The 13888-nt window shown below is 43.4% G+C and overlaps 1 protein-coding gene across 1 annotated transcript; it reads right to left on the bottom strand.

Moving 5' to 3' along the window:
* Positions 1–2322: 2322 nt before the first annotated feature.
* LOC112107202 (olfactory receptor 10A7-like) lies at positions 2323–13307 on the bottom strand. Its single transcript, XM_026663408.1, has 2 exons — positions 13206–13307; positions 2323–3291 (listed from the first exon to the last, which is right to left on the bottom strand). The coding sequence occupies exons 1-2, from the start codon at positions 13305–13307 to the stop codon at positions 2323–2325; spliced, it is 1071 nt and encodes a 356-aa protein (XP_026519193.1).
* Positions 13308–13888: the final 581 nt, after the last annotated feature.

Here is a 13888-nt window from a genome sequence, read left to right as displayed (position 1 = left end):
ATAGAGTATATTTGTTTAGCAGTTAGAACAAAGTGTTAGATTAGAAAGGATTTGAAAACAGAAAGCAACCTGTATGCATGTCTGTTTTACCTGAAATCATGCCATGCTGTAATTGCAAGCCTAGCTGCTTTAGACAGCCCTGCTGTTCCCCTTCAGTGCCCCTTTCCAAAAGACTGTCCTTTCAAACCCTGGAGGCTTCTTCAAGTCTTGTTAGGCTTTGGTCGCTCCTAAGCAAACCAGCTCTGTAGACTGTCTGGGACCAACCCAGAGTCAACAGAGCCCATAGTTCGGGCATTTTACCTTAACCACCCTTAAGGGGAAGCTGATGAGGGAATCATCTTGAGCCATCTTCCTGCCTGGACCATTGCAGACCATCCCTCACTGGGAAGCACTGAATCAAAAATATTTGCACAGAAAACACCATTGCGAAGCCAGCACAGCATAGTTGCACCTGGCTTGGATTCTCCTGCCACTCCTGTACCTTGTTCAATAGGGCATGTTCCTGCCAGTGGGTGGTAAATTCACAGGGCAAAAAACTTAGCCCCGTTAAAGCCAATGGCACTGACTTCAATGAGATCAGGGTTTCATCCACTGATTTTAGAGGAATCAACAGGGCCGGCTCTGGCTTTTTTGCCGCCCTAGGCAAAAAAGCCTCCGGCCGCTCCCCCCCTCCCCCCTGCGGCCGGGGCGAGGGGGGAGGGCGAGCCCAGCTGTGGCCCCGCGCTCCCCGGCGGCCGGAGCGCCGCGCCGCCCCCCTCCAGGTGCTGCCCCAAGCACCAGCTTGGGTGCCTGGTGCCGGCCCTGGGAATCAAAGACCAGCATGACCTAGCCCCCTGCATAGAACAAGCCAGAGAATTCCGCCAAGTCACTCCTGTCTCAAGACCATGACATCTATTTGCACAATTCATAGGTGTTAGGAGACATTTGATCCTATATTTTACTTACAGCTAGGTTGGCATTTCTTGATATTTAAGCAAAAGCCTTCCATTTAGACAAGTACACCGCAGGCTAAAAGCTTGTGGAAGTAGACAATGGTTTGAACGGATGGATTATTTACAGACTAGTAGTTGAAATCCTAAGCTCTCATGAAGTCCTATGTGTAAAAAAAGCTGAAAATGTCTAAGAACTTAAAAATGGGATGAGACCAGACCATGAATACCAGTGAGGGCTGAACGTGGTGATATTCCAAACAAAAAGAGCTCTCTACCAATCTTGTGGCTGTTTCCATCCGTTCACACTGACTCAATAGACATTCTAGGCTTCTGAGTGACAATCCTGGAATCTGATAATATAGATGAGAAGGAAGATACTATGTTTGGGTTGTGTGTGTTTGTTTTGCTTGTTGACTTTTTTCCAGAACTGATATCTGAAAATGACTTGATAGAACAACCTGAAGAAAAGCTCTGTGTAGCTTAAAAGCTTGTTCCTTCCACCAACATAAGTTGGCCCAATAAAAAGGTATTTCCTCACCTATCTGATAATGAATGCATGTAAATTCACAGACGGTCATGGGTACATTGAAAGAAAGACAACAAATTAGATACTTTATTTTTTTTTCATTTTTATGGAAATTGGACAGAATTGTAAAATGCTACATACACAGACACTATGGACATCCATCAGGTCAATTACCTTTTCACCTAGTTATATATATTCAGCATCCTCAGCCTTGGCATAGATCTTGTCCTGTGCAATTTGGTCAGATTTAGAATCATAGAATATAAGGGTTGGAAGAGACCTCAGGAGGTCATCTAGTCCACCCCCCTGCTCAAAGCGGGACCAATCCCCAACTAAATCATCTGAGCCAGGGCTTCATCAAGCCTGACTTAAAAACCTCTAAGGAAAGAGATCCCACCACCTCCCTAGGTAACCCATTCCAGTGCTTCACCACTCTCCTAGTGAAAAAATTTGTTCCTAATATCCAACCTAAACCTCCCCCACTGCAACTTGAGACCATTACTCCTTGTTCTGTCGTCTGCTACAACTGAGAACAGCCTAGATCCATTCGGATTCTCCACTTTGGGGGAGACAGTGGGACATGAGTTGTATTCCAAGAAGCCTGCACCCCAGAGACTCTCAAGGCCTCACATGCCAGACACAGGCACTAAAGTTGAAGGAGCTGCCTCAGAACTCACTATATGCTCACAGTCTCCTATGATGCATCACGTGGTTTAAGTATGGAATCATCAACATGCAGCCCCCATCAGAGCATTTAAAACAGATTGATTAATCCTCATCTTATTATATGCATCCAAATTCTGGTGATCACCACGGACCAGATAACCAGCTGGAGTAAATCAGCACAGTTTCATTGACTACAGTTTACACCTGCTGTGAACTAGATCCAGCGAACTTACTAAGAACTTTTCTCAGGGCCATATTTACATGCTTATTTCTCAGGCTGTAAATGAGGGGGTTGAGCAGAGGAGTCAGGACAGTGTAGAAGACAGAGAACACTTTATTTAGGTCTCTCAGTGTGTTGTTTTTTGGTAGCATGTAGACAATGACTAAGGTTCCATAGAAAACGGTCACCACGATGAGGTGGGATGAGCAGGTGGAAAAGGCCTTTTGCCTCCCAGTGGTGGAAGGGATTCTCAGGATGCTGGTGATGATATATATGTAGGATGCCACCGTTAGTAGAAAAGGGGGAAATGTATCAAAGAAGGAAAGGAATAAACTTACCATTGAAATCAGTTGCGTGTCACTGCAGGACAGTTTAAGAAGTGGAATGAAATCACAAAAGAAATGGTCTATTTCATTGGGGCCACAGAACGTTAACTGCAACATCAAAAATATAATTATGGTAATAGCCAGAAAGCCACTTACCCAAGATCCAGCTGCTAGCTGGAGACAGAACCTGCCATTCATAAGGGCTGAATAGTGCAGGGGTTTGCATATCGCTAAATACCGATCATAAGACATCGCTGCCAGGAGAAAACATTCAGTCACCACTAGGAAACCAAAAGAATAAAGCTGTATGATACAACCACTAAATGAGATGGTCCTGTCCCCAGTCAGGAGACTGGCCAGCATCCTGGGCAGGATGGTGGAGGTGTAGCAGGTCTCCAAGCAGGACAAGTTCCCCAGGAAGAAGTACATGGGGGTGTGAAGGTGCTGATCAGCCACAACTAGCGCAACAATGAGGATGTTCCCAGCCATAGTAACAATGTAGATCACTAGGAACAGCAGGAAGAGAAGAATCTGCAATCCATGAAGATTCCTGAAATCCAGGAGATTGAATTCTGTGATCAACGTTTGATTTTCACATTTTCTTTTCTCCATGCAATATAGCTACTTTAAGAAGAAATTATGAAAAATAATTAGAACATAAAGCATGAATAAACCAGAATAAATATTCAAGCAATTAGCTTTAAAAATCCAAAAAGCAAACTAAGATGAGGATTTATATTTTCTTACAGAGTCAAGTAATTAATATGTTGCAAACTTGTAAGAAACAAGAAATATAGCAATTTTCACACCCAACCAACCCACTCTTACATCCAGTCTTGTACCCTATGTTTGACAGTAGCCACGAGCAATTGCTGGAAATCAGTGTGTAAGATCACCAAATGGACAATTGTGCTGTAACATACATATATGGAACGTTTCTCTCTAACCCCAAGCCTGTTACTTGTTGGCCTCTCTCCTGAAGTATGAGAGCTTTGTAAATTTTCCATCTTAGCTACTGTAACTGTGGGCATCCTTTTTATCCACATGGATGGATAACCCCTTGTTTGCATGCTACTAATTTCTTCGTGTCAAAGGTGTGATAGCTCACATAGACCAACCTCTGCTATTTCTGCTCCAGCTAATGCCGACTGGTGTCTGCTCATCATAGGTGCTGGAACTAGGGGTGCGGGGGGTGCTGCAGCACCCCCTGGCTTGAAGGGGTTTCCATTATATACAGGGTTTACAGCTTGGTTCAATGGCTCTCAGCACCCCCACTATACAAATTGTTCCAGCACCCCTGCTGCTCAGGCTAGCTCCCAGGCACAATCCCACCTAACCCCATGGATACATACTCATGTGGTTAGCCCAAACCCCTGCCTGTGCCACCAGTGTTTTTTTTTAGGCAATTTGTTGACACAGTCAGTGAATTCCCATGGACTACTTTATTTAGAAGAAGTGAATACATTTTTAAAAGCCCTTCCAAAACCATAGATTTTTAAAGGAACTCTTGGCTAGGCAATCAAAACTGGGGCCAGATTTTCAACAGGGCTCAGTAGCTTCCTCACTGAAAACGGGAGATCCAAAAGGACTTTGAAATTTGCAGCTGTTTTCACTCCACCCCTAAAGAAAGCAATGTTCCCTTTTTAAGCAGCTCTGATACATGCACTTTGCCGCCCAAGTGCTCCTAGCAGCCATTCCTTGTTCTGTGCCCTCTGCCCATCCACGGGGGTAGTGAACTGTGCCTTGTATCTGTCCAGTGCTCCCTGGACACTGGCTGCTCTTCTGTCCTGTTCTCCCACCAGGCTCCTTATTCTCCAGGGCCCTGCACAGATGTCTGCGGGGTGAAGAAGGAAACGCCCCAGCAAACCACCCAGGCTGAACTAGGCTCCCATCGCTCAGTCATTCCTTTCAGGGCCTGGGGAAGCAGCAGGAGCTGGTGGAGAGGGAGGGAGGGGGCAGGAGGGGGCTCCAGGTTCATGTTGCTTTGCTCTGCCACATCCATGCAGTGGGGGAGGGTCTGTTCCTTACATTCTCCCTAGCTCAGGGAAAGCTCTGTGCATCTTAGCTGCCTCTCTGCTCCCCTCCCACGCTCCTGCAGGGGTGAAGGGAAGAGGAGAGACCCTGCCCTACGGCACTGAGAACCAGAGTCACTGACGTCCTGTCCCACTGGTTGGGGAGCAAATGGTTTGCAATCTACCCCCAGGATGATCAGTGTCACAGGAAAGAGGGCAAACCTGAATCTGACAGGAGCCCTGCACAAAGAAAATATCCCCATCAGATACACGCACAGCTCACTCATAGACTTAAGGGTCAGAAGGGTCCATGATGATAATGTAGTTTGACCTCCTGAACACTGCAGGACACAGAACCTCACCCACCCACTCCAGTAACAGACCCATAACCTCTGGCTGAGTTACTGACATCCTCAAATCATGATTTACAGACTTCAAGTTACAGAGAATCCACCATTTACACTAGTTCAAACCTGCAAGTGCCCCATGCTTCAGAGAAGGTGAACCCCCCCCCCCCCCCAAGGTCTCTGCCAATCTGAACCAGGGGAAAATTCCTTCCTGGCCCCTCTCAGCTCCCCACAGACTGACCAGGAAAACCCTGAGTATCCTTCTGCCTCCAGTTGCACCCTGCAGCCCATCTGATAGGGGACTGGAACTGCAAGCCAAGTCTCTGCTGTGTCCCTGCTGCTATGGAGTAGCCATAACTCACTGCTCCCAGCCCCTCTCTACAGCCTTGCAGTGCAGCAATATCAGGAGGTGCTCTAAGACATATCAAGAGGAGAATCGGCAGTGAGACAGAGCAGGAACTGTGCTGTTAATGTGCGTGCTATAGTGACAGAGGAGGCTGCTCTTTCCTGATCTGCATGGATTTTCCATGCACCATGAATGCCTCTTAAAATGTACTGAAAGCCCCCATCTCCCACTGTAGGGGATAGCAAAAATGAAATGTCTCTATTTAGCTAAGCAATAACCCCAACAGTAAAAAAAAAAGCACAGATCCTGAAGTCCAGACTCTGGCAAAGCTCCCATTGATCCTGCTCAGTGCGAGTTTTACTGGAGAAAACACTGAGCAAATGAGTCAGAACATCAGGATTTGCCTGAAGGATTGCAGCACTTACTTTTAATCCTGACCGTGAAGTGGCAACCGCTCCTCAGAAGTGGATTGGGCTTGGGGAGATGGAGCTGGTTTTCACTGTCTCTCTGCTTTCCTCGGTCCCTTCACAGGGTCTGCCTCCGTCTGCCGAGATGTCTCCATGCACCTAGAGGGACACCTGGTTTCTGCTGCTCTGCTTGACTGCATGCATTATACCAAGGCATATTGCCTCCTAACCCAGCCTGCCTTGAGACAGCTGATTTTAATGATCACTTTTAAGTGATGGTGATTTGGGGAATTAGTTATATGTGCCTGTTAAATCAGTGTAATGCAGTGGGCGTTCCATTCTCCCTTTTCACCACCCCCCCCCCCCGGGGAATGAAAAGTAAACAGGTAGTTAGGCACTTAATTACCCCTAATTTGTGGGGGAATTAAGTGCCTAAATATCTTTAAAAACCTGGCAGTGGGTTAGAGAATCTTCCTATGGAGCTAGGAGGACTAAGGGATGAGCATTTAAGAGAAATCTGTGATTGGTCATTTCTGGGCTAGGTTATAGTAACATTACTGCAAAAAGCCAATTCATTTGAATTTAATTAGGGCTTTCAAACGATTAAAAAAATTAATCATGCTTAATCGCATGATTAAAAAAATTAATCACGCAATTAAAAAAATTAATCGCAATTAATCATGCAATTAATCGTACTGTTAAACAATAATAGAATACCATTTATTTCAATATTTGTGGATGGTTTCTACATTTCCAAATATACTGATTTCAATTACAACACAGAATACAAACTGTACAGTGCTCACTTTATATTTATTTTTATTACAAATATTTGCACTGTAAAAACCCAAAAGAAATAGTATTTTTCAATTCACCTAATACAAGTACCGTAGTGCAATGTCTTTTTCATGAAAGTTGAACTTACAAATGTAGAATTATGTACAAAAAAACCTGCATTCAAAAATAAAACAATGTAAAACTTTAGAGTCTACAAGTCCTCTGAGTCCTATTTCTTGTTCAGCCAATCGCTCAGACAAGGAAGTTTATTTACATTTGCAGGAGATAATGCTGCCCACTTCTTGTTCATAATATCACCTGAAAGTGAGAACAGGCATTCCCATGGCACTATTGAATGTGGTGTTGCAAGATATTTACATGCCAGATGCGCTAAAGATTCATATGTGCCTTCATGCTTCAACCACCATTCCAAAGGACATGCACCCATGCTGATTCTGCTTGATAAAAATCCAAACAGTGCAGATCGACACATGTTCGTTTTCATCATCTGCGTCAGATGCCAACAGTAGAATGTTGATTTTCTTTTTTTGGTGGTTCGGGTTCTGTAATTTCCGCATCAGAGTGTTACTCTTTTAAGACTTCAAAAAAGCATGCTCCACACTATGTCCCTCTCAGATTTTGGAAGGCACTTCAGATTCTTGAACCTTGGGTTCAGTGCTGTAGCTATCTTTAGAAATCTCACATTGGTACCATATTTGCATTTTATCAAATTGCAGTGAAACAAACAACATGTGCTGAGTCATCATCCAAGACTACTATAACATGAAATATATGTTAGAATGAGGATAAAATAGAGCTGGAGACATACAATTCTCCCCCAAGGAATTCAGTCACAAATTTAATTAACATATTATTTTTTTAACGAGTGTCATCAGCATGGAAGCATGTCCTCTGGAATGGTGGTTGAAGCATGAAGGGACATATGAATGTTTAGCATATTTGGCATGTAAATACTGTGCAATGACGGCTACAAAAGTCCCATGTGAATGCTTGTTCTCACTTTCTGGTGACATTGTAAATAAGACGTGGGCAACATTATCTCCCGTAAATGTAAACAATCTTGTTTTTCTTAGCGATTGGCTGAACAAGAAGCAGGACTGAGTGGACTTGTAGGCTCTAAAGTTTTACATTGTTTTGTTTTTGAGTGAAGTTATGTGACCAAAAAAAGATCTTCATTTCTAAGTTGCACTTTCTCGATAAAGAGATTGCACTACAGGACTTGTATGATGTGAATTGAAAAAAATACTTTTTCTTTTGTTTATAATTTTACATTATAATAATATAAAGTGAGTAGAGAACACTTTGTGTTCTGTGTTGTAACTGAAATCACTATATTTGAAAATGCAGAAAAACATCTAAAATATTTAACAAGTTTCAATTGGTATTCTATTGATTAACAGCACGATTAAAGTGTTATTAATTGTGATTAGTTTTTTTAATCACAATTATTTTTTGAGTTAATCGTGTGAGTTAACTGTGAGTAATCGACAGCCCTAAATTAAATGTATCAGAAACCATTTAAACTGTGAAAAGCAGAAGGAATTAGAAGGTCAGGGATTGTCTGCCTTCCTGGATAAGATTGAACCCCTCACTGCTATATATTTGTACCATGCCCTAAAGGTTATACGATCTGGGTTGTTTTTGATAAGTGTGGCGAGCAAATTCAAAAGCTGAGGCAGGACTTAGCAAACGTAGACCATCCCTGGCAGGTGTATGTGCAACCTGTTCTAAAAACCTCCAGTGATGGGGATTCCACACCCTCCCTAGGTAACCAGTTCCAGAGTTTAACTATCCTAAGAGTTAGAAAGATTTTTCCTAATACACCTCTACTTCGATATAACGCTGTCCTCGGGAGCCAAAAAAATCTTACCATGTTATAGGTGAAACCGTGTTATATTGAACTTGATTTGCTCCCCCGGAGTGCACAGCCCCGCCCCCCCAGAGCGCTGCTTTACCGCGTTATATCCGAATCCGTGATATATCGGGTGGTGTTATAATGGGGTAGAGGTGTACCTAACCTAAATCTCCCTTGTGTCAAATTTAGCTGATTACTTCTTGTCCTACTCTTGATAGAAAGAAAGAAGGAAAGAAAAAGAAGAGTTCGTTAATTCTGCGTGGCCGAATCCATACAGAAGTTACAGCAGTTTAACTACAACTGGTTTTTAAAACAGTTTAACTAAAGCTGCATTTTTAAACTGATTTAGTTAGCCCCCTGGGTGAGCATTTGTATCAATTTAAACCTGGAATGATCAATTTAGTTTGTGCCTGTAAATTTACCAGTGTAAGCTCAGGGCTAACATTACATCATGGTCTAGAGGACTGGTGATTTAACTCATTAAGCACCTTTTTCTCCATGGATCTTAAAAGCACAGAGTTAATATTAAGACATTTCAGTTCAGTATCATCTATCTATCTATCTAATCTGTCCTACATACTGACATATCCCCCACCACCATATTAGTTGAGGGTCAGATGTTAATACTCTACTGATGTTCAGAAATGCCTTACTACACCCGTTCTTCCATTGATTTCAAAGGGATAACTCTCAGACTGCACTCCTATACAGTGTGAATAGCATACTGGGTATCTAGAGAACCTGTCTACAGGAAGTTATTTTGGGGTGGATATCTGTCCCCATATTCTATGTTGGGGTATAGCGCCTGATGTTTTGGGGAATGGGACTGTGTGGAGGTGTGGTATTGGCTGCCTGAAATACAATATGACCCCGAGGCACAGAATTGCCATCTGAAGCTGGGTAAGGCAAACCCAACATTGAGCTGGGCAAAATCAATCTAGACATATGACTCAGATCACATGGCATTGGCTTGTTGCAAGTACATGTGTGACAGGGTGGATTAGCTCATTCTAGGCTCTGGATGCCATTCTGCCTGAGTTTCCCCTTCTTCACCGAGTGTGAGGTAGATTCGGGAGCTTTCTGAAACGCTGTTGCTCTGTTGTAGAATGTCGAAGAAGCACGCTGAGCTGCTTCAGTTATAATGATATAGAAAGGATTAATAAATAGAGCTGGTCAAAAAAAAATCCACTAAACCTGCTTTGTGACGGAAAGCTGGGTTTTTGACTAAATGAAAATTTTCATGGAAACTGTCTGGTTTTGACTTTTTCCTCAAGAAATCTGAAAATCAAAACATTTTTCATTTTCTCTGGGGGGCGGGATTTCCCCCCCACTAGCTCTAGCATTTGTTCCCTACAATCATTGATGGAGCTGTTTAAGCACTTTTGTTTTAGCCCACAACATACATCATATAAATTTACACAGAATATATCATTACATTGAAAAGAGCTTGTTTCTGCATCAAAATGCAGAAGGCCTGTCCAGTTATCATCAAAAATATTTAGAAGGTACCTGTCAAAATGCCATATAACTACCACACCAGCATGTATGTAGCGAGTAGTCAACTATAGTGTTGGGCCTGTTTCTCATTTACACTCAGGTCACTTGAAACCATTCTGGGGGTGTTAAGGGGCATTAAAATAGGAGAAGGTTCTGTTTATGTATAAAGGGGCCTCACTATAAATGCGAATCAGGATTCTTATGCATTGGCCTCACTTCTCAGATTCTCATATCGGTATTTTGCATTGTTCAAGACTAAAATGTGTGTCTATTGGTCTGTTGCTGCTATTCATATCACCTAATAACCAAAAATAATACACTGCATCGTCCAAAGAATATGCCACATTTGCTGACATCAGGAGTCCTAGGTTTGATTCCTGCCTCTTAAACTGATCTCTTGTGTGGTGTTGGGCAAATCACTTCCCCTTCCAGTATCCCAGTTTCCCCACCTTTACATGCCTGTGAGAAGTGCTTTGGAAATTCTGGACTGAAACTGTATTGGTCAGAACAAGTACGTAAGTGATGGATGTGTATTTCTATGTGACAGGCCTACAAAAGGGTTGTGGCACAGAGCTTCACAATGCCTAACTTTCAGATGCCTACAAAATACCTGGAACAACAATTGGATCCACAAAAGCTGAATTAGACACCCAGGCTCCCTACGCAGTGTATGGGGAGAGAAAGACCTAGAATGGTTCTCACTTCTTTTTCTGGACCATTTAATATTTAATTAAAGTGAAAGAACTTCAGTAGGAGACCTGGCTAGACAGAGTGCACCCCACTTCAGGGTATCATCTAGTCCAGTGGCTAAGATACTCTGCTGACACATGGGGAGCCCCTCCTCATCAGTCAGAGGGGGGAATTGAATCAGGATCTCCCAGAGATGGGTGAGTACCCTCACTGCTAGCCTAAAAGTTATTAAAAGGCAGGTCAGCTGCTTCCTGCTCCACTTTGTGTGTAGGTAGCCGTGCTCTGAGAACGCCTACTGGATTAGACCCGAAGCCAAGATATCTTCCCCCAGCTTGAGAATTGTTTTAGAGTTTAGGCATGGAGTAGGTGTCAGGACAACTAGAGTCAGCAGTGCCTGTGTGCAGAGGCTGAAATGTAGGTTCCTTAGGAGCCTATGGGTTGGGCAGAAGCCAAAGAGGAATTTTCTAGATCACATGGTGCTTAAATGTGGAACTTGGGTGCCTAAAATTGGGGTTTGTAACCTAAGTCCTTCTTGCGGTTCTGGGCTTTAGACTCTTAGAACAAAAGAGTTTCTATATTAGGTTAGACCATGGTCCAGCTTGCCCAGTATCCTGTCTCTAAAAGTGGCCCATATCGGAGCTCCAGGGGTAGTGCACAAAACAGGGCAGTTGCAATGATCCACCGCTGTCTTCCACTCACAGCTTCTGGCATCAGAGGTTTAGGGTTGCCCCTTCATGAGGTTACATGCCTGACCATCTTGGCCAATAGCCATTTATGGACCTGTATGCCAGGAGCTTATCCAGTTCTTTTTTGAACCCACTTACATTTCTGGCCATCACAGTATCCCATGACAATGAATTCCAGAGGTATGCTGGGTGGAAAAGTACTTCCTTTGATTTGTATTAAGCCAGATGTCTATTAATTTAATCAGGTGACCCCTGTTTTTTTTTATCATGTGACAGGGTAAATAACACTTCTCCATTCACTTTTCCTACACCACTCATGATTTTAAAGGCCTCTATCATATCCCCCCTTAGTAAGATGAACAACCCCAATCTTTAGTTTTTCCTTCGATGGAAGCCAATCCATACCCTTGATCATCTCCGTGGCCCTTCTCTGAACCTTTTTGAGTTCCATTTTATCCTTTATGAGATAGGCCAGCCAGAACTGGACCCAGTATTCAAGGTGTCTCTTGGCACATATGCACACAGGGCAATACAGAAAAAGGAGATACCCTGGAGGCTTCAATGAGGATTACAGTGGCCTTGATGTTTACCCTGTTTTAACAAGCAACGCAGATTCAATTCTTCCATGATGGCAAGTTTAAACAGCCTTAAGGGAGATCCAAACAGCAGCCAGAGCCAGGATGAGGCTGCTGTCTCCTATAAACCATGTAAGAATCCAGAGCAGCCGGCACTAAGGTTCTGTGTAATATACACAGCAGAGTGCATCCAGCAGGAAAGCAAGAGCAGCTGTAGGAAAATGACGGTGTCTTTGCAGAGAGTGAGAGTGCATGAGACACTGAAGGGCGCAGAGCAATGGTGAAATCCAGGTCCTGATCCTCAGACCCAATCACCACTGATGGAGATGTCCCATTTCATGCAGGGGATTAAAGGTAAATCTGATCATTCCTGGGTGAAATCCTGAGGATTTTAGGGAGAAAAGGCTTTACCATCGGGAAGAAGAGCAGCCTGAAATGTCCCTCTGGTAAACAATATGCTTGTGCATTTGCCACTCTGTATCATTCCTTATTCTCCCCTTGATATGTCTAATATTGCTGAACCCAGACACTACAGAGAGTGGCTGTGAGTAACACAGAACAGAATTTGCCTACAGTTCCCTGCCAACAGACTCACACACATGAGCTGGGTTACAAGATGCAGCTGGGGGTGGAATATGTCCCAGGGTTTGTTGGAGAGTCACTTAGGGGATAAGAGTGACAGGGATCTGTAAAGTCTGCTTGGGGAGTTCCCTTTGTGCACAGGGCAGAGTCTTCTTCCCATCTGCGCTGTTGGTCAGTGTCCCTGCCTAATCACAGGCACTAACATGATACCATCACATTCACGTCCCTCTCTGGGGAAGCTCGTGAGTGTGACCCTCACCACCATCATAGCACGTTTAGGGGTCAGAGTGGGCAAGGAACTCAATATGAGCTCCCTGTGTGATGCTGGGACAGAAAGTGTTAATGGGATCCTGTGCTGTATAAACTGAGAAGTGGTGAGTAGAAGTAGGAAGGTGATGTAACCCATATTAGGCATTTGAGACCAAACGGTATCCAGTCTTTTTCTGTGTCCACATTTTAAAAAGGACATTGAAAAACTGGAGAGGGTACAAGAAAAAGTCATAATAATATGGGGGCGGGGACAGAGAAAATGCCTTACAATGAGAGTGAAGGAACTGAAACGGCATGACTTATCAGATAGAAGATTGAGAGATGACTTGCTTACAGATGATGATCACTTTCATGGAAAGAAAATACCAGGGCTAAAGGGCTCTTTAATCCAGCAGTAAAAGTCAAAACAAGAACCAGAAAAAATCATTTGAGGAATAAGGCAGATATTATGAATGGGGAAGGTGGCTAACCATTGGAACAAAGTGCCGAGGGAAGTTGTGGATTATCAACCTCCTGACATCTTCAAAATTAAGACTGGCAGCCATTCTGGAGGATTTGCTCTCATGCTCCATGGTTACGCTTTCCGTTCTTGAACCATTGTCCACTACCCCGAGCCCACCTCCTTCAAGTGACAAGCCTGTGCTTTCACTTCTCTTGGGTGAGATCTTGAGGTCCAACCATTCTTCTAATCCCCAGTTTACCACCTTTCTAGTTCCAGTTGTGTTACCGCAGCAGTTTTAACTCTAGTCTGTCCCTGTTATAGATTTTCCTCCCTGAGCGTATGACTGAATGAGTTTGTACAGACACAGGATCAGCTTCTTCAGAACAAAGTAGTATTTATTTGCTAAAGGGAACACAGCATTGAAGAAAATGTGTTGAAACAACAAAGACTCCTTGATGCCTCTTTTCCTACATAAACTAAATTCCTCTGTCCATAGCTCATCCTATTCCAGATCCCATTTCTGAGTCTGAGGGATAGTTTTTATCCCTGTACACCCTCTCTCTGTGCCATATGTTGAATCCTTTACTTAGACAGTGTCTTTTGATCTCCCTCTTCCCAGCCTTAGTAAAACAAGTGCACAACTTTTCTGGCAAATGATCGTATTATTGTATATAAGTGTTTGCTGGGAAATTCCTTATCTAAGTTATTGTT

The sequence above is a fragment of the Terrapene carolina genome, unplaced genomic scaffold, assembly GCF_002925995.2.
Source record: "Terrapene carolina triunguis isolate 2854851 unplaced genomic scaffold, T_m_triunguis-2.0 Scaffold33510, whole genome shotgun sequence".
Taxonomy (NCBI): Eukaryota; Metazoa; Chordata; order Testudines; family Emydidae; genus Terrapene; species Terrapene triunguis.
The sequence above is the reverse complement of the archived record's forward strand: the minus strand, read 5'-3'. Positions and strand labels throughout refer to the sequence as shown.